The following is a 19,690-nucleotide window of genomic DNA, read 5'->3' as shown; positions in this document are numbered from 1 at the left end:
AGCCTGGAGGTGGAAAGGCGAACCCCAGTACCACAAAAGAGAGAGAGAGAGAGAGAGAGAGAGAGAGAGAGAGAGAGAGAGAGAGAGAGAGAGATGTGGAGTTGGTCAAATTTTTTCTAAAATCATTTTCTCCACTTTCCATCCAGGGATTCCCTTCTTTCCTTTTCTTTTCTTTCTTTCTTTCTTTCTTTTCCTTTCTCTCTTTCTGTACTAGTGATCAAAGCCAGATTATTATACTTACAAGGCAAACGTTTTTGCTACTGAGCTACATCCAAGTCCAGGACTTCCTTCTGAATATCTTTCAGACACTCCTGAAAACATGCTGATTTCTTGTGGCCCCACTGTGCTTTGTGTCCCCCATCTGAAGCAGTGCCAGAACCTTCCTAACTCCTCACTCTAGTCAGAATCCCATCCAGAATCCTTCTGAGACCCTGCTTTAGGTCAAGGTACCTATGAGTTGTGCAAAGAGAGGCTGATGCATGTACTTCACCCCCCCCAAAAAAAAAGGAATTCTAAAAGAAGAACTCTTGAAAATAAAAATCTATTTGACAGCTTTAATTGGATAGTTGTTTACTGAGTATTCTTATAGGGCTATAGCAGTTGCCAAGCTAAATCATCAACTAAGGGTTTACCACTTGTCTGCAAAAGTAATATTTCTACTGCCTAAGGGCCACTTCTCATAGGCAGCACAAGGGTTACTTTGGTGGCATCCATGTCTATAAGGAAAGAAGCGTTACAGTTGGCTCTACCCCGTGCAGTCTCACCTGCTCTTGATTGCACAAGATCAGATCGTAACTGCGCAAGTTGGAAGCCACCACACTGCGGTAGATGGACAGGCACCTATATTGCAAGGAGCCTAACTTTACCGTCCAGATAGCATCCACCTGATATACCTATGTTCCAACTCTCTGGGTTACCAACAAATCAGATAATGTTGGGAGACTACTTAAACTATACAAAGAGAATAATATATAATAATACCAACTCTCAAGAATGGGATACTTAAATGAAGAAGCATATATGGTAGGCTCCTGGATTATTAGTAGTCTCTTTAAATGTTAGTTGCCTTCCTCTTATGACTTCCAACATGCTCATTGGTTCCAAAGCTAGTGAGTGAGTCAAAGCCTGATCACCTCCTATATGCTTCCATCACTTACCCGGTTACAGGGACCAGTGGAATTGGTCTCTGCCCAGTGGGACCAATGGAATTGGTCTCTGCCCAGTTGAATTGTTGAGGTCAAATGAGAGAAATAACAAAGTTTCCAGGATATAAGAAGAAGCAGAGATCAACATCTCTGGTCTGCCTGGACAGAAGTAAGGAAAATGCCCCCTTTTCTCTTCTTTAAAACCAATTTTTTATTTGAGCAGGACATATATTGCCCAGAGTGGCCAATTTGTGGTGTAGTTTTCCTTTTGGAAATCAGTAGGTGCTCAAAATTTGGAAATTGCACTTGCCATTTGTAAAACCAAGTTGAGAAGTTTAAATATGATATCATACCACCATTTCTTGGCACCCCCTCTAATGCCTTTTTCACCCCACCCCTACTGTGCCCATGATAGATGAGAAAGAATTTCATGGTTTTACAGGTGTGTGTTTGGCATTAATTTTACTTTCTGTTCACACACTAGAGATTACTGCCTACTCTCTTAAAATAAATTATTCCAACATAATATATTTGAATGAGCAACATATTTATGAATACATTAATTTTTTGAATAAGTAACTGAATCATCTGTCATTTTGTCATGGAGCTCTTTCTCTAAAATATTTATTTTCTCTGGCAAATTAAAGTGTTGTTTCCAAGCAGATGTAAACGGATGATATCTTGCTTGTGTTGTCACTGCAGAAAGGCATTTGAATATCTTCAGGGTTGTAAATCTAGACAGGTAACTACTTTATCTTCACTGTGAATTGGAGCAAGGCAGGGGCTATGTGGTGCGCCATGTTAAATCAACTGGTGACCCCAAATAACTTCCCATGGTGTTTTTCTTGCATACATAGTCTATATTACTAGAATCATTCCTAGACTTTCAACCATGATGTTTCAAGTTTGCACAAATGGCCAGTGGTTTTTTAATGACTGACAAATATGATTTGGAAATTATTAAATCTCTTATAGCTTCTCAAAGTAAGTTAGCTGTGATTGGGCAAGGTATCTCTCAAACCACCAGGAGGTCACTGCAAATTCATCTTTCCATAGCAAAATTCTACTTTGCAGCTCACCAACTGCCTCCATATCAACACTCTGAAATACCAGATTCAATATCCCCCTTTCTTAACAAGCATTGGCAACGAACAAATAATAACAACAACAAAAATTTAACCAACAAAATAAACAAAAAATAGCAACCAGAATCTCTTTTTTTCTTTTGTTTCTGATCTTTGAGAACTGTACTATAATCAGCCAGCTTAACCAAGGCAGAAACCTAGCAATCACGCTGGGCTTACCCAAGGATGTGAGGAAAAGTAGCAGTAGTTGCTAAATCCTAATTATTGTCAAAACCTTAATTTCTTTGGATCCACGCACTTCTTTCCATTTCATGGCCATCACTTTATTCTGAAATCTGTAAATAGCTCTTTGGGATCCTGTGAGAGCCTGTTTGATCTCTTATTCTTCATAGTGAGGCCAAAGGAACTCTTACATAGTGCAAATCTGAATACAAATGTCCTGTACTTAAGAATCTTCTCATTGAATACGTATTGATTCCAGGATCTAAACGAAGCTCTAAACGAAGATTGTACTGATAATCCTTGTGAGTTTTTTTTAACATGTTGTTTTCTTTAAAAAAAATTTTTTTTATTGGTGCATTGTAGTCATACATCTTAATGGGGTACAAGATGGTGGAGATGGGGTGGGAATTTGGGAAGGGCTAAATAAGTGATATGTGTCATACCTCGTGATATTTGATCTGGTCCTTGTTTATCTTTCTTATGATTTTCTCTTCTTTTCTCACATGCTTCATGCACAAGAATTATTTGCAGTTTCAAAACCACACCTTTTTCTCTATTCTTTTACCCAGCTTCCCCTTCCTATGTATTTCTTAACTTGTCTAGATGCTTCCAACCCCTTCTCCTTGGCTTTTCCCCATTTGTATTTGAAACTTCGGCCTGGGAAGCATTTTCTCTAGGAATCCTCCCTTTAAAATCTGGCAAGATGTCTCTGCAGGCCATTTGCCATGAACCTGTGCTCACCACCCTTCCCAACCTCCCTGTGAAACGATGATAATGCTGGGAGTGTCAGGAGCACGTGAACTTTAGGATCAGCCCTACTCTGCGGTGGTTCTGTGGAGACCAAACTACTTGGCAGTTAGTTCTCTCATCTTCCTCCATACATACTCTGTTCCATGCATTCCCATTGAAGGCTCACTGGAAGTTGATACTATCACAGCAACTGCCAGACACAAGAACCAAAGATACTGTAAAAACAGAAGACAATATGGTGCCCTGCAGCCATAGAGAAAATGTTCCACAAACCCAAGAAGTATTTTGTTAGGAGGGGAGAATACTGTCTGGCTTATACAGTTTAGTTATCTGCTTTGTCAAAAATTCCTCAGCAGGTTATGTTTAAGTATTTTTTAACCTCTGTGCTAACATGGTCCTGGGAGATTCTCTAGGCAAAGAGAAAACTCAAGGAATAACTGCTCTCATTGAATTGGGCAGAGTGAACACTTTCCCTTTCATGTTCTTAGTGAGCGTCTTTGTTGACATCCCAAGAATTGATTTTGGCTTGGTCACATTTAGACTGCTTTGAGTAGAGACCTGTCTATAGAAACATTTACCTAGATAGTACCACATCTAATTATTGTTTCTTTTAAATATAAAAGCCCTATAAACCACAAATATTAAACAACAGCTATCTTTCACTAACTAAGGAGAATTATTTGTTTTTTCATTTTTGTTTCAGGGATTCAGAATCATGAAGCACAGAACTGGAAAAAAGATCTGATTTTAACATGGTTTTCGAGAGAGGTAGAATGTGGCCAGGGCAGAAGCATAAGCTCTAATTTGGACTTCCTGATTTGAGACGCCCTTTTATCCAAGCAGGTATCCTGAAGAGGCAAGGGGGATATATTTGTTCAGAGTCCAGGGGACAGCTCGGTGGTCATACATGCAGTTTCCTCTTTCCCACAAATTTGGCTTTCAGTGGTAACTAGATAGAAGAGAACAGAAAGGGAGTTCCATAGTCAAATTATCTAAAACATGTTTGTTATATTCCTGCAGGTGATAATTGATGATTTTTATGGCATAAAGCTTGCCAGGGTGCTCCCACAAAATTCCATTCAATCTTGTTAATTTAGAGGTTCATATTTTAAAAAGCTTTGAATGAGCAGGAGTTGGTCTGAGATTTGCCTTTGATTTGCATGTGAACAACAGATTTGCAAAGAAATCAATACTGTATAGAAAGTAATAGAGAAGCTGCTAAATCAATTTTGGAAAAATACTTCTTTCTTCTCTTGGAAAATACTTGTAGCCTATCACTGATAGCTTATTGTTACAACTATGTTCATCTAAAGGGAACTTGATTTAAATATTTTTATAGGCACTACTCTAATGTTAATGAGTTGTGTCTATAGTATGCATCCTATCTAATGCATCTACCTATATGTAAATATTATGCAACCTATATCTTAGTAAGCCAGACAATTTAAAGTGTTAGTGCTATTTCACTGTAGTACATCTCACTTTGCCTCAACTGCAAATTATGCAACTTAGGCACAGAAAGGAAAGACTACATGAAGAAACCTAAGTAAAATGTTCACATGATTTAGGGTCAAATGAAACATACACACATTAAAAAAAAACTCTACAAAATTGTAGGATGAAGAAAATGAAAACATTTGCAAAGGTATTTATTGAGAAATAGTAAAGATGTACATATTTTTACAAGCTTTTAATATTAATTTACATTTTTTTAAATTATGCAGGCCCCAATAATCTATACTTTACTAATACATAAAAGAAAACCTTGACTTTGTGAGATTTCCATAATGCTACCATAGTTGGGACTCGAAATGCAACTGTGGCTCATGATGCTTATGTTTGCTTTTAAAAGAAATGCTAAATGCCATATTCACTGAGAAGGAAGGCTTGTCATTAACCAACACGTATTGCAAAAACAACTCCATAGTGGAGTATACTTCTGACACTATTTTGAATTGAAGCTCACCAGAGACTAAGTGAAAAAAATCTTTTTTAGAAACAGCTTATAATCTATTTCTGTGCATAAACTGTATGATATTAAAAGATGATTTTTGCCTGTGAATTTGATCTAAACATTTTTGCAGGGGTAGAGTGTCTTAGTCATATGCTATCAGATTGTAGCCAGGCCACCTATTTTTTATTGAAATTACATGGTCTTACTATTTTTAAGGTGCAACATAGGTGGTTATGTGCCAAGATTGTACATAGGTAGCAGCCAAAAACCCATTTAGTTAGGGAACATTTTTCAAACTGGTTTAAAATAAGATACAATAGTCCATGCATAAATAGGATGTGGGGTCTGCCAACAGGCTAGATTTTTTTTTTGTTGTTGTTGTTGATTCATTTTGTATTTTTCTGACCAGAAAAGAAGAGGATTTTTTTTTTTGCCCTAAAAGTGGAAAGGGTTCTAGTTTGAGCTTGTTCTAAGTCACATGACCAAGCTGGGGGTGGCTTGTTGAGCTGACTATCTATCACTGCACCAGACAGCTGTTCTCCGTCAACTCTACATTTAGCTTTTACACTGTTAGCCTCTTCTGCACACACAACCAGTAAAAGAGATGTGTGAGAAATAGCACTGGAAGGTGCCGGGGAAGCCTTCTCTTTGCCCTTTCAAAGGGTGTTTCTTTATGTACCTGCAGGTTTAGCAGCATAAGAATCTTTGCTTGTTTGATTTTAAAAAGAATTAAAATTTTGATATAATGCCACAGCTCTATTACTTAAACTGGCTACATAGTAAAATAATTTTTTATTCACAGTAATAAATATTTAAGCTTTAAGTGCACAAAATAAGTTCTGAGAATCAATGCAACTCTTTCATTTTTAAAGCTAAGACCAATAGAAATTTTAAGATTTATTTTTATTATTTGTTCACTATTAGTGAAAATAGTTCAACCATAATTTGCCTGCTACAGTAGGTGGGACAGAGGTAGCCAAAAGCCACAACATTTGAAGAATATGGTATATGGAATGAAATCACAATCTTATGCAAAATTGGGATCTCATGATCTTTCTGCCCATTGTAAACACAGCTTTAGCATTCCCTAAAGAAAGACAGGTTTATAGGCTGAAGAAATAAACTAATTCCATCGTGAATTCTGTGGTGGTGAGCACAGCAATGACCTTATTTAAGCCATGGAAGCCTGAGCTGATGAACTCTCATGAACCAGCCTCTGGTTAGGAGCTCTAATAGCTGGACTCCAGGATCTGTTTTGCACCATTTCCAACACAGAATCACAGGTGCACGTGCCATTTGAATACTCCAGATCTCAAAGTCTTAAATTTCCAGAAGGGAAATCATGTCATAGCATATGACAGGAGAACCTGTATCGTGTTCTCAACATGGGTTACACACCAAGAAAAAAAATAAACATGCAAACAGGACGATGACAGGTTCTCCCACAATGAAGTCAGCCCATTGTTCGTGATAGGACAGGCAGGAACCAACCTCCATCTGCAAGTCTGTAATGGAGAGGTCCTCAGGTGTGTTATGGTGGGAAACCAGTGCTATTTTCCTGTTGTGATTTGGTATTACAGCTGAAATATTGGCTCACTTGCTAATTTAATTTATGAGGATACTCTAGGTAAAATTTCCATAGGCTCACTTCTTTCCTTAGACCATCAGGCGTGTCTGCCTTCCATTACTGAGGACGTTTCAGTTTTGCAATGGCATTGAGAATTACCCACATTCACTTACTGTGGATTTTTAGGCTATGTCCATGGCATATTATAAAGAAAAGTTGGGGTGGCAATTTCTCCCTGTAAGCAAATTACACCTATGGAGAGTTCTCAACTCAAAACTGTACAAGTTGCTGTGAACATGGCTTTTTGTTTTCTTTAGTAATAAAACTGCAGAAATGGTACTTGAGATTTCAATAAACATTTTTTTCTGTCTACATGATGGCCCCACCATCTCTCCCAACCTTCTGCTTATGGATGGATGCACAAATAGTTGCCTCAGATGATTCATGGAATTGTTAAGAACCCAAATAAATCACAAGCATTTCTTTATTACTGTCATTGGTTTCTTATTGCCACAAATACTCAGTTTTTCATTGATGTGGTATTAGCCTTTGATTGCTTGAATTTTAAATTTGGTCATGTTAAGAATTATCACAAAGGTTTTTTTTTTGTTTTGTTTTTCATTATCTACAGAGATTTTTGTTTTAAACCAAAGTTACATTGTAACACACAAATGCTGTCTTGTCTTTAAGGCACAACACATCAGTATGAACATTCTGTTTGCCAAACTTAAAAAAAGAGAGACAATATTATATTCCCATTTCCCTCTCCCTCCCCTTCCCAACAATTGAAAGAAAAATTGCATCCACTTTCAAAGTCAGCTGCTAATAAAGTCACAGTCAATTATTTTCATCAATAATTTACACAAATTACAGGTCTAGATAGGACTGTCCTTATACAGTCTGAGTGCATTTCCAATTCAGATTTTCTGGGCTAGGTAGGCTAAAGTCAGATTCAAACCTCAGGGCTGAGAAGATCTCCCATTTTGAGGAATGTTGGTGACCACCTTGTCAGATGGAACACAGGTGTGCTGCTTGGGAGGGCTAGAGTTCTTTGCTAAAGCTGTTCCAGTTAGGACTTATTCCGTGTGCATTAGCAATCTCCACAGATTTTTTTTAAACATTAAAGTGTTGTAAATATAAGACCATAGAGTTTCCTTTCTGTAGCGCTAACGTTTCATTCCATTCAGCAATCTGCAGTCTTCATTCTGGAATTTTCATTCCAAATATGATTTCATCCTTTAAGACAATTTATATGTGTAGAGCCAGAGGCACTGAATCACACATAAAAATTCAGTGTACTTGAAATATATATATATATAAATGGATCTCCAGCTGGAGAACACAGTTACAAATATTCTAATTCCAGTGCTTGATGTAGAGCCAAGAGGTCCGAGTGACTTGATATCCTCCAGAAGGGCATGTTGTGCTGTGTGGTCAAGAGGAGGGATGGGAGAGAGAAGGGCAGGGATGAAGAATGGAGAGAGATCACAGCCAACACCTCAATGAGGCAGCAGCACACACGCCATGCGCAGTCGACCCAGCTTGAGGGATGGAGTGTAAGGAAGGATGATCACATTTGAAGGTTTGGCAGCACCAGTGCGGCATTGTCAAAGTAATAGAGAAATAGATCTGAACTGAATTTTAATGACAACAAAAGCCAACATTGAAATGTCTTTGGCAGTTTAATCTTTACTCCGCAAAGGAGCAGTACCAGCATCAAGAAGGTATGGGAATCCTACATGGTGGATGGGAAGTGAGTCCTAATCAGTACGTCACTCTTTTTCTTTTCTTTTCTTTTCTTTCTTTCTTTTTTTTTTTTTTTTTTTTCGGGTCTGGGAATGGAATTCAGGGGCATTCGACCTATGAGCTATACACCCCTGCCCTGTTTTTTATTTTTTATTTTGAAACAGGGTCTCATTAAGTTCGACCTCTGAGCTACACCCCCTGCCCGATTTTTTATTTTTTATTTTAAAACAGGGTCTCACTAAGTTATGGAGGGCCTCCCTAAGTCGCTGAGGCTGTCTACGAATTGCGATCCTCCTGTCTTAGCCTCCCGAATGCTCCAAATGGGAGCATTACAAGCGTGCGCCACCACGCCCGGCTCAGTATGTCACTTTTAATGGTCCGCCTCTCAGTTAAAATAAAATAAAATTACATATTTCCTAAGCTTGAGGGCTTTTATTTAAGAGGAAGAGTAAATTCCTTTCAGTGTATGTTATGATCTGGAGCCGGGCTATTTAAAATGGAAAAATGGGGATAAGTTTTTTAATTGTCTGAGATAAATAATAACTTAAGACAGCAGAGTCTGACTTGTTTAATTTTATTGGCATGGGCTGGAAAGTACCCTACCACATGTTTTCAATGAGAAAGATATCATCCCTAAAAGGATAAAAATGGGTTCTTGTGGGATAAAAAAAATCTATATATTATAATTGTTTGAAGCTCTTTAAAGACATGCCAGTCTCCAGTATATAAGTGGAATTAAAATTTCACAGAAGGAATTATTAGAAAAAAATGTCTAAAAAGTCCTCATTTGGTCTTAAAATGAAAAAAAAAAAAAAAACTTTGCTGGATTCACAGACCAAACAAAAGCATTATTTGTAAGTCTGGACTGATAATATCTTCTAGAATTTTTTTTTTTTTTTTTTTTTTTTGGTGGTGCTGGGGTTCCTGGAAGCCCTTCTATCTCCGAGCTACACTCCCAGACCTATTTTATACTTTTTTATTTGTGGAAACAGGGTCTCTTAAACCAGTGCGGCTGGCTTCAAACCTGTGTGATTCTCCTGTCTCCGCCTCCCAAGCACAGGGATTACTAGCGTGCGCCACCATGCCTGGCCTAGAATTCTTATGTATGGAATATATACATGTGTATAATGGAAATACATACATATACATATACATATACATATATGTAAACAAGAAAGACATTTTATAAAAATTATCCATCATAACTATACATGTGTTTTTGCTACTCTTATATGGTAGTCATCAGCCACACGTGACTACTCAGCACTTGGAATATGGTTAGTTGAATTTAAAATAAATACTGAATAGCAAAAACTTGGAACAACAAAGAAAAGGAAACTGAACAACACAATAATAATTTTATATTGATTACATGTTGAAAGATACTACTTTGAGCCAGGCGTGGGGGCACATGTTTGTAATCTCAGCATTCGGGAGGCTGAGAACAGAGGATTGCAGTTCGCAGACAGCCTCAGCTACTTAGTAAAGCCCTCCGCAACTCAGTGAGACCCTTTTTCAAAAATAAAGAATAAAAAACAGGGCAGAGGGTGTAGTTCGGAGGTCAAATGCCCCTGGGTTCCATCCCCAGACCCTCAAAAAAAAAAAAAAAAAAAGAAAAAAAAAGATACTACTTGGATCTATTGGGTTAATTAAAATGTACTATTAAAATTAAATCTACCATCTGTGTTCAATTTTATCATGGCTAGAAAACTTTAAAATTGAATTTAAATTTCACATCTTATATTTGCATGGAGAGTGTGGATATACATTTTTTTTTAAACTTTGAGATTTCTTCTTAAATTTCTCAAAGTATGTTTCAGGTCACATTATGTCACAGAAATTCACCTATAAGTAACATTTTTGTTTCATTCAGCTCAGATCTATTTGTATTGACAAAACAGTACTTAAAATTTCTGCACATGCGATTACCGCTACATCCAAAGAAAAAAACATGCATTTTTGTATACTAGAGAAACCAACCACCTGTGTTTTAAGACAGAATATCAGCTTTCACCATCACCAAAACCGTACCTACATCAACCACCATGTGAAAATAGCATTCTATTTGAGATTCCTATCCATTTGGAGTCATACCTTTTTCTCCTGAAGTTTTAGGTATAAACCAGAAAGTATAAAAATAATCTACCAAGTCTAGCTTTCATACCGGAGATAACTAGAGTAGACTCGATAAGTTTTACTTTTTAAAGGCATAGATTGTTAGTGGTTTAGGAAAGTGAATTTTATAATTCCTGTCCTGGATAGACATGGGTTTCACATTGCCTGAGAAACATGTAAATGTTTGCCGGAATGACTGTGCCTACATTTGTTGTGTTTAATTATGGCACTCTTAATAAAAAATCAAAACAACACGGACCCAGGACACTGACAAACTCCAGAAGATGCCTCATTTTTGTGTGACTGGGAGCACTTCCGGTAGCAGCCAGCAAGGAAGGTTGGGTGAGTTGAGGCCGCAGCTCTGACTTCATACAGAATGTCTTTGGGCCGGGAGTGCTGTTTGGGTCACGGACAAGGCTAATTAACATCGAAGTAATCTGTGGAAGCTACAGTCTGTACTAGCTCTTACTGGGATGGAAAAGCAATGGGGAATTTCAATTATGGCTGCTAGCACTACCCCCCTCCCAACTTGTCATAAACTAAGGAAGGAAACACTTTAATTGACAGTATGTAAATACACAAAATTATCAACGCCAATCTCAATATTATGTCCACGGAAGGGGAGAAAATAGAGTGGGATCCAGGGAGAAGCTTACCTAGTGCTGTGTGCATGTGTGTTCCTAACACACTGAACTTTCTTATGATGTGTGATTACAATGTACCAATAAAAGTGTATATGTTGTTTTTAAAAATTAGAAGTGTTCTCTCTCCATTCTGCTTTGACTTAGACACATAAATCATTTCCTCTGTTACAGACATAATTTAAACATAAATCAGGCAAACACTTCAGTACATTAGTTTAGTAAAGTCTTTATTAGTGATGATTGAAATTGCCTCAGGATGTCACTTTTCTATGTAAAACTAAGCAAGCATTTTTATGTATTTTCATTGTTTGAAAATAATAATTGGTTCTTTTGCTTTGTTTTTTTAAATTCTGTCACTTTTATGTTGGCTAGATGATGCTTTGCTATCATTAAGTGAAGGAAGCTGTAGAGCTCAGTGCTATACTGGTGGACAATCTGGTATGTGGAGTGGGGTGGGGAGGTTGGCAATCCTATTATCTTGTTATCATTCCTTTATGATGTCAGACCAACCACTTAATTGATTAATTAATTAATTTGGAGAACTGGGGATGGAACCCAGGGACATTCTAACTTTGAGCTCCACCCCCAGCCCTATTTTTTATTTTTTATTTTGAAACGGGGTCTCACTGAGTTTCAAAGTGTCTCCCTAAGTAGTAGAGGTTGTCTGCAAACCACAATCCTCCTGTCTCAGCCTCCCAAATGCTGGGATTACAAGTGTGCACCACCATGCCCAGCTTTACTTTTTATTTTTTGAATGGTACTTGGAATTAAACTCAGAGGCATTCTACCTCTGAGTTACCTCTCTGACCCTTTTAAATTTTTTTTTGAAACAGGGTTTTACTAGGTTGCTAAGAGTCTCACTAAGTTTCTGAGGCTAGTTTTGAACCTGCAATCCATCTGTCTTAGCCTTCTGAGTACTGAGATTACAGGTGTGTGCAATCACACTTAGCAACTAAATAGTTATTAATGTCTTGCTTTCTTCTTCAGAAATATGGGCCAGTTAAAATGCTTATTTAAATACCCAGGAAGCCGGGCGTGGTGGCTCACACTTGTAATCCCAGCATTCAGGAGGCTGAGACTGGATGATTGCAGTTCGTGGACAACCTCAGCTACTTAGTGAGGCTCTCTGCAACTTAGTGAGACCCTGTTTCAAAATAAAGAATAAAAAATAGGGCAGGGGATGTAGCTCGGAGGTCGAATGCCCTGGGTTCCATCCCCAGACCTAAAACAAAACAAAACAAAACAAAAACAAAAACAAAAAAAAAAAACAGGGATTAGGAGATCTTCTGAATATAGTCAAAGCCATCTGCTTGGATTCAGTCATGTACCAATGTCTCACCAAAAAAGATGAGAATCTTCTGGAAGGTGTGAGGCACATTATCTCTAAGTCTTCAAAACATAGGCACAAAAAATCTGAGTAACTCATCGCATTCCCGTGGTGTTTCTTAAAGGCTCTTAGGACAGTTTTCCTTTAGTAATGAAACCTACCTCCAGCACTTTTCATCATGGAGCGTACCTTTTGGGCATAACGAGGATTGTGTGAAATATGGGAATCATGAGCTAATTCTATCACTTTTCTGTGAACTCACTATACGCTGCTTGTTAAATTTTATGAGCTTAACAATTTATCTCTTTTACTACTGGGTCATCTATTTCCGGGTGAATGGTGTATGTGTGTGTGTGTGTGTGTGTGTGTGTGTGTGTGTGTACATATATATGTATATTGCATATATATATATACATACATTCACAAAATATATGTTTATCATATACTTACTTTATATACACACAAATTAAATTTCTTGCATTTTCTATCAAATTTCAGGTAAAAAATGCTAGACTCCAAATGGTTTACTCAAAAGTAAGTATCGACCCTCTCATGCTCTGACTGCTTTGCATCTATGAATTCGAGTCATTTGTCAAGCTGCCACTGGGCCAAACTACAGAAATGCCAACACAGAGGCTTGCATTAGAAGTACCACACCAACATTGTTTGAGACAGGTTACCTTTTTTGCTGCCTGTTCTTCTTCTACACCATCCCCAATTACAACATATACTACTTTTCTGCCAAACCTTTGCATTATTCGTTCAAAGCAACTTTCTTTTCCTGGAAGATAAATGAGATAAAGTTCAGAGTGAAGTTACCTGGTTAGCAGCATGCTCCTCATCTCGGCCATCTCCAATCACAACATAAGTTATGTTAGTGCCAAATCTGGACACTATACGCTCAAAACAGCTTTCCTTGCCTGAAAAACAATGCACTGCTTATTTTTCCAGCCATTGCATTCATTAACCTAAAGATTCATAAAGTGTTAACATCTTTTGAACATCTCTTGAACAGCCTTACAACCTCAGGGTTTATGAAACCAACACATCTGTGTGAATGACATAACTCTTTAGTCAGGACAGGTTATTAAATGAATGTGTTTTATACCTGGAGGAAGTCAGTAGGGCTAAGCATGTGACCTAGAGAAACTGTTAGTGTGTTTTATTCCACCAAAAGACTGTTGGAAAGAGGAATTACTAAAATGTGGATTTACCTTGCAAAACAACTCTTTTCTCCAAGTGGGAGGGAGCTACTATGCTCGTGTTAGTTGTACTAAGGGTGTTGTCCATCGGGTTACAGCACTGATAACATCCTCCGAGTACTCTGGGAGAATACTGAGAGAATCGTGCAATTTCTACAAAGTCTTTGTTTTTACAGAGCTGGCATTTCTGAATTTCATTCCCAGAATGCCCATGCAGCCAGGCTGTCTTGCCTTTTGACTTAATCGATTAAAAACTACAAAACTGAATAGCTAAAAACTAAAATAGATTTTTCAGGTTAAATACAAATATCAATTTAGCCAATAAAAGAATATTGTCCTTAACTCAAGAAATATTTATTTGCTATAAGTTTTTTTTTCAGTTGTTAAAAAGCAAAATCATATTCTGTAGACTATTTCTGCCAGCAAGCACACATACACTTATGTAAAAATGTGTGGGATTGGTACTTAGGCCCCAAATGGTAGTGCTTATGACAACATGGGATTTACTTTTTTGAAAGCCTGGCTCCCTGTAACTATGCTCTAGAAACAGCTGCAATGGGGGCTCATTGTGTCAGAGCCAACAGCAGCCCTCTCCAAGGCCCAGCACAGGTTATTTTTGGTGGGGGATTTTAGGATTTTAGACTTCTCTTGTCAAGGTGCCAAAGCCTAAGTCTGTTGACCTTCAGGGCACATTACACAACCCATTTATTTTCCCAGGCATTTCCTTGACAGACAGTGGAAAACATGCAGTGTTTTCTTTTAACTCTTTCAAGATGGTAGGACCTGACACAACTTAGTTCTTGGATATTTATTAAAAGCCTAAGTTTGCAAAATACAGTTGAAATAAAAAATGGCTCCACCTACAAATATTATCCAAATAAGGAAGGTTGTAGGCCTTTGATGATGACTGTACATTTTCTGAAAATACAGACTTTGGTCAATTTTGTTTTATGAGTATTCCAATTATGGTATCTGATTCATGAAATTTTTATTTCTTTTCTTTTTGTGGTTCTGGAAATTGAACCTAGGGACATTCTCCTTCTGAGCTACACCACCCCCCCAGTCTTTTTAAAATATTTTTTGTTTTGTTTTGAAACAGGGTTTTGCTAGATTCCTGAGAGTCTCACTACTTTTCTGAGGCTGTCCTCAAACATGCCATCCTCTTGTTTCAGTTGACTACGTGCTGGATTACAGGCATGTGTCACCAGGCTGGTCTAAAATTCTTTGTTTATTTCTAGAATTTTCTATTATGGATTCAGTTGAATCTATCTGAGACTTTCCTGTAATTCCCAAATATTTTATCTTAGATCTAGATTACTGCTTAAGCAAGAATGTAATACTATATCCTATAGTAGTTAAAATCTTAAATACCATGGTGAGGGAGATTGCATATCACTTAGTAGGTGCTATAACACTCTATGAGCTATATAGAAAGAGTCAGAACTACCCAGACACCACGTCCAGAATTTCACTTGCCAATGATCCTCATGAAGTATGAATGTGTGTAGTGAATTACAGAGTATTCTGTTATTTGAAACCGTTTTACTTGATCATAGCAAAAGCCAATGAAAAGAGAACTATGCAGTCACACATGAAGATCTTCCAAACAGAGATGAGAGCACACTGCACATGGATTTAAAATGCTTTTCTTACCTATTTTAGTTGCACTGTAAATGTTCTCAATGGGGAAAGCACCTCCTAAGCTATAAAGTAGAACCTTTGCAAGTGCTGGGATCAGCTGGGTTGTCGTGACCAAGACATTGACGCAGTTACTCCTAAAATAGGGAGGAAAAATAGGAGGAAATACATATATACATTGGATTTCTAATACTAAGTAACTTCTAATAACATGGGCCTAAAATTGTTGTGTGGTCTCTAAATTTCAATGTTAGTGACCTCTTTCAATATTCAACAGCCATTGCCTACCAACATACACTCCCCAAATAATGGTAGATTAGCAGGAATAATGACCGAACTGTGATTGCTTTGTCACACCTAAGCTCTGCATGATATTTTGTTAAAACAAGATGCTAGGTGGGCGTGGTGACACACGCTTGTAATCCCAGCATTTGGGAGGCTGAGACAGGAGGATGACTGTTCTTGGACAGCCTCAGCTACTTAGCCTCAGACCTCTGCAACTTAGTGAGACCCTGTTTTAAAATGAAGAGTTCAAAATAGGACTGGGGGTATAACTTGGAGGTAGAATGCCTCTGGGTTCCATCATCAATAGTGAAAAAAAAAAAAAACAAGATGCTATTAAAAAAAAATAAAACTCAGGCTTTTTAAGTTTAGAGAGCATGGTGGCGTAGGCTTGTAATCCCAGCATTTGGGAGGCTGAGACAAGAGGATTGCGGTTCTCAGACAGCCTCAGCTACTTAGTGAAGCCCTTTGCAACCTAGTAAGACCCTGTTTCAAAATAAGGAATAAAAAATAGGGATGGGATGGGGTGTAGCTCAGAGGTAGAATGTCCCTGGGCTGCTCCATCCCCAGGGCTGAAAAAAAAAAAGTTTAGAGGGAATGGTTTTGAAATAAAGTTTCACCATTTACACTGAATGATATTTAGAGTTGCATCATTTTTAAACTATACTGTCATAGCAGAAAACGTGTGAAGGACAAATAAAGATAAAAAGGAAAGCATCAATTATTAATTATACATCCAGAAATAACTGCTTGCTTTGTTTCGTGAATTTATTTTTAGTGTCTCTGTTTGTATATGCATTCTTTCTCATCAGAATGAAATTATATATGCAATTTTGCGTTTTACTTCATTTACTTATTTGTATTATGAATCTTTTAGCTTATATTGTATTATCTATTATTCCTCTCTCCTGAGAAAGCATAATGTATACAAACTTCTCTGCCATGTGAATGCAATATATATATTATATTATATTAATTATATTATAATATATTACATATTCTAAAATATAAATATGTATACCATGTAATTATATAGAAAACAATAATATAGAATAATATATAATACTATATATAAAAATATATAATAATATATTATATTTTTCATAATATATTTTAAGTTCACTTTAGATGCTTAAGATGGATTTTGATTTTTCAATATTAAAAATAATGCTACTTAAATTTTTTGTATACTTTGGATCATGTCTTTAAGCTATAGTCACAGAAGAAGAATTAAGGTCAGAGAGTAAGTTAACTTAGCTAAAGACTGATATATACTTCAACAAAGCATTTGTTTTTCTGACATTCAGGCATTATGAGAGACCTACCGATATGGCAATATGCACAGGTAATTTAGAAAATTTTATAGTATTTAATATTCAATATGCATTGACTTCTTTTTTCTTTTTTATCCCTTCTTTGTTATGCATTTATCTCTTAAAATTCTGTATCCTTGAAGTTACTTTAAGATAGCTTGTTTATCAATAATTTGTATGTACAATAAATCTCTATATAAAGCCTATTTAATAATGCAATAATGTGTGTGTCTAGGAGACACCTTTTAAAAAGTGATTAAAACTGTTGACTACTTTAATTATTCCGCTACACATTCCACACAGTTTCAGGGCTCAGAAGCCCTCAAGGCCCAGTTGCCCTGACCTTTGGTCACTACATGATCAGTTACAGAAAGCACGAGGCAGCAAGTTCCATTTTCAGACAGCATCAGTCCTTAGGCACTGCTTCCTTACATACAATTAGAATCTCCTTTGCTAGGATTCTACTCGTTCATCTTGATTTCTTCATGTATATCTCCACTTTATTTTCAACTTAAAATCTCCAAGCAGTTGATATTGCCTGTTTTGTTCCATACATGGCCATTCTTTAGATTAAACCTTCTGGCTCTTCCCCCGGTTTCTTTTGTGCAGTTTCTGCAGTTCACATCTCTAGGACTACCAAACAGGACACAGGACACTTCAACTCCATCCCAGCTCCCTTGCAATGTGGCACCCAGAACTGAGCAGAGTGCCCTGCCATGGTCTTCCAAACTGACCTGGAAGCTACGCACCAACCCTCCCGTAATGGAGACTTTCTGTTATCAGTGTAGCTCTTGATCATTTCGCAGGGTCAGATGCCACACGCTATATATGTCACATAGCCATTTACTTTTATGTTCTCAATACTGTGCCACGCTTTTTATGTATCCTCGTTTAACCAGTCCAAATAACGTCTCTTTCTCTGTGGTTTGTGCTGCCCTCACATTTGCTAAGCATGCTTTTACTGATTCATCAAAGTCAAAAATAAAACTATGGAACAGGAAAGTGCAAGATTACTTGTACTTGTGATAGGTACCCACCAACCACCTATCACTTTTCAGGATCATATTACTTTAGACATTGGTATTTATGGCATCTGGCTGTTGAAAACTTATATATCTATTTATTTTTATTATCTACATTAACAAGTCAGCATTTCATGGTTTAGTTCAAGCAACACGAAGGTTAGAATTTTTTTTAAGAGCTTTCGCTTACTTTGCTGATGCATTTAAGTTATGTATATTCTCCATTATGCTTTTAAAGACCTAAAACATGCAATTTTGGTATACACAGCATTGTTTTGTTTTGTTTTTCCACCATCCCTTGTACTTTACCATCAACAAAGTCGTCTCATTTTTCATGAGACATCATATGACCTTTTTGTGGGAATTATCAGTAGTTATATTGCAAGAGATAAGTGGAAAGATGTGATCTTCTGTTGTACTGAGAAGCATATTGTTATACTTCTGTTCCAACACACACACACACACACACACACACACACACACACACACACACACACACACTTTCACATTGAAAATTACTGGACTCCATCAATTAAGTTTTTCAGACTCAAATTAACTTAGGAATTAGAATACTTTTTCTCTATTGTGCTATTCGACTTAAATCTTGTGTATAATTCAAATAGGAAGAGCATCCATTCCACTTACCTAGTGCTAATAATTGATAAAGACTTAAGTGCATTTGTTAGCCAGGAATCTGTCAGGCCTTCGATCTCTGCCCTCAACTGCAGCCACGCATCCCTCTTGGCAGGGCCAAGGAGTCCTGCAATATCCGAAAGCAAGGCAGTCAGGAACTGAATATTTTTTTAGGAATCTCTAGCTTGGTGCCCCTTCTCTATAGTAAAAATGGTTTTTATTTCAGCTTATATCAGAAATCGAGAGAGATACAGACATAGTAAGACTGATCTTTAACCTCAAAGCTGATTATTGACTCTTTCATTTAATGAATATTTACTGGGCGACTTCCAGAAGCCAGGCACTGGGCTATACACTGGGGACAGAGCAGTGGAAAAGTGAGCCCCAGTTTCTGTCCCCACTGAGCCTCTGTTCTGGTGCAGCGAGCACTCATTGTCTAGAGAATTCTGTGATTCTGGGACCTGAAACCACTTCTAGAGGCTGGGATGTGTCAGGTCTGGGGAAAGAATGGAACTTTGTTGCCTAAAACAGTATGACTGCCTGAAAATGCTCAGTTTCTTAATAATCACAAACATCTCCACTTTGAATTATTCATAATAACGACACTATCATATGTACCTATTAGAATGCTTCTAAAATAAGTACTAGTACTATTATACTTTGTTTTTTAAATGAAACCTAAGAACTGTGTTTACAATCCTCAACCATATGACAGTTATAAACAATGGAAAAAATGATGTTGATAAAGAAAGTAGGTGGGTATGCTAATTTCTTATTTAAAAGATGCAGCCTTCCCTTCCTTGATTAAAAAAAAAAAGCACATAAACCCATCCAAAAGAAAGATTTCTTACTTAAATTGCATTTCAGAATCCTGGGAGCACATATGAAGGTGGATGATTTTTTAATGAAAATTTGTACTTTCTAGCAAGTCTCATTTCTTCTCATTTCAATAAAAAGATGCTGATGTGGGACAAAAAATGGTCTCCCATATGGTTGCTGAACCTTTCCAAGATTATTTCCTGGCAATCTTGTTAATTTGAAAATC

At 37.2% G+C, this 19,690-nt stretch overlaps 1 protein-coding gene across 8 annotated transcripts in view; it reads right to left on the bottom strand.

Moving 5' to 3' along the window:
* Positions 1-8,068: 8,068 nt before the first annotated feature.
* The window catches only part of EYA4 (EYA transcriptional coactivator and phosphatase 4), a gene marked incomplete at both ends in the record, with an annotated part of 249,408 nt that continues 237,786 nt past the window's right edge, over positions 8,069-19,690 (bottom strand). For 5 of the 8 annotated variants that reach the window (XM_080700211.1, XM_080700212.1, XM_080700214.1 and 2 more), the window contains 4 exons: positions 8,069-8,149; positions 13,236-13,336; positions 15,411-15,532; positions 18,658-18,772. In XM_080700211.1, coding sequence (XP_080556337.1) covers positions 8,069-8,149; positions 13,236-13,336; positions 15,411-15,532; positions 18,658-18,772 — 419 coding nt within the window. Of the gene's footprint in view, positions 8,150-13,235; positions 13,337-13,374; positions 13,476-15,410; positions 15,533-18,657; positions 18,773-19,690 lie in introns of all 8 variants that reach the window. The other 3 variants (XM_080700213.1, XM_080700216.1, XM_080700218.1) reach the window with 1 other exon arrangement.

This window comes from Muscardinus avellanarius (genome assembly GCF_963383645.1).
Source record: "Muscardinus avellanarius genome assembly, chromosome: 8".
Classification (NCBI taxonomy): domain Eukaryota; kingdom Metazoa; phylum Chordata; class Mammalia; order Rodentia; family Gliridae; genus Muscardinus; species Muscardinus avellanarius.
This window is presented reverse-complemented; position numbering and strand designations above follow the sequence as displayed.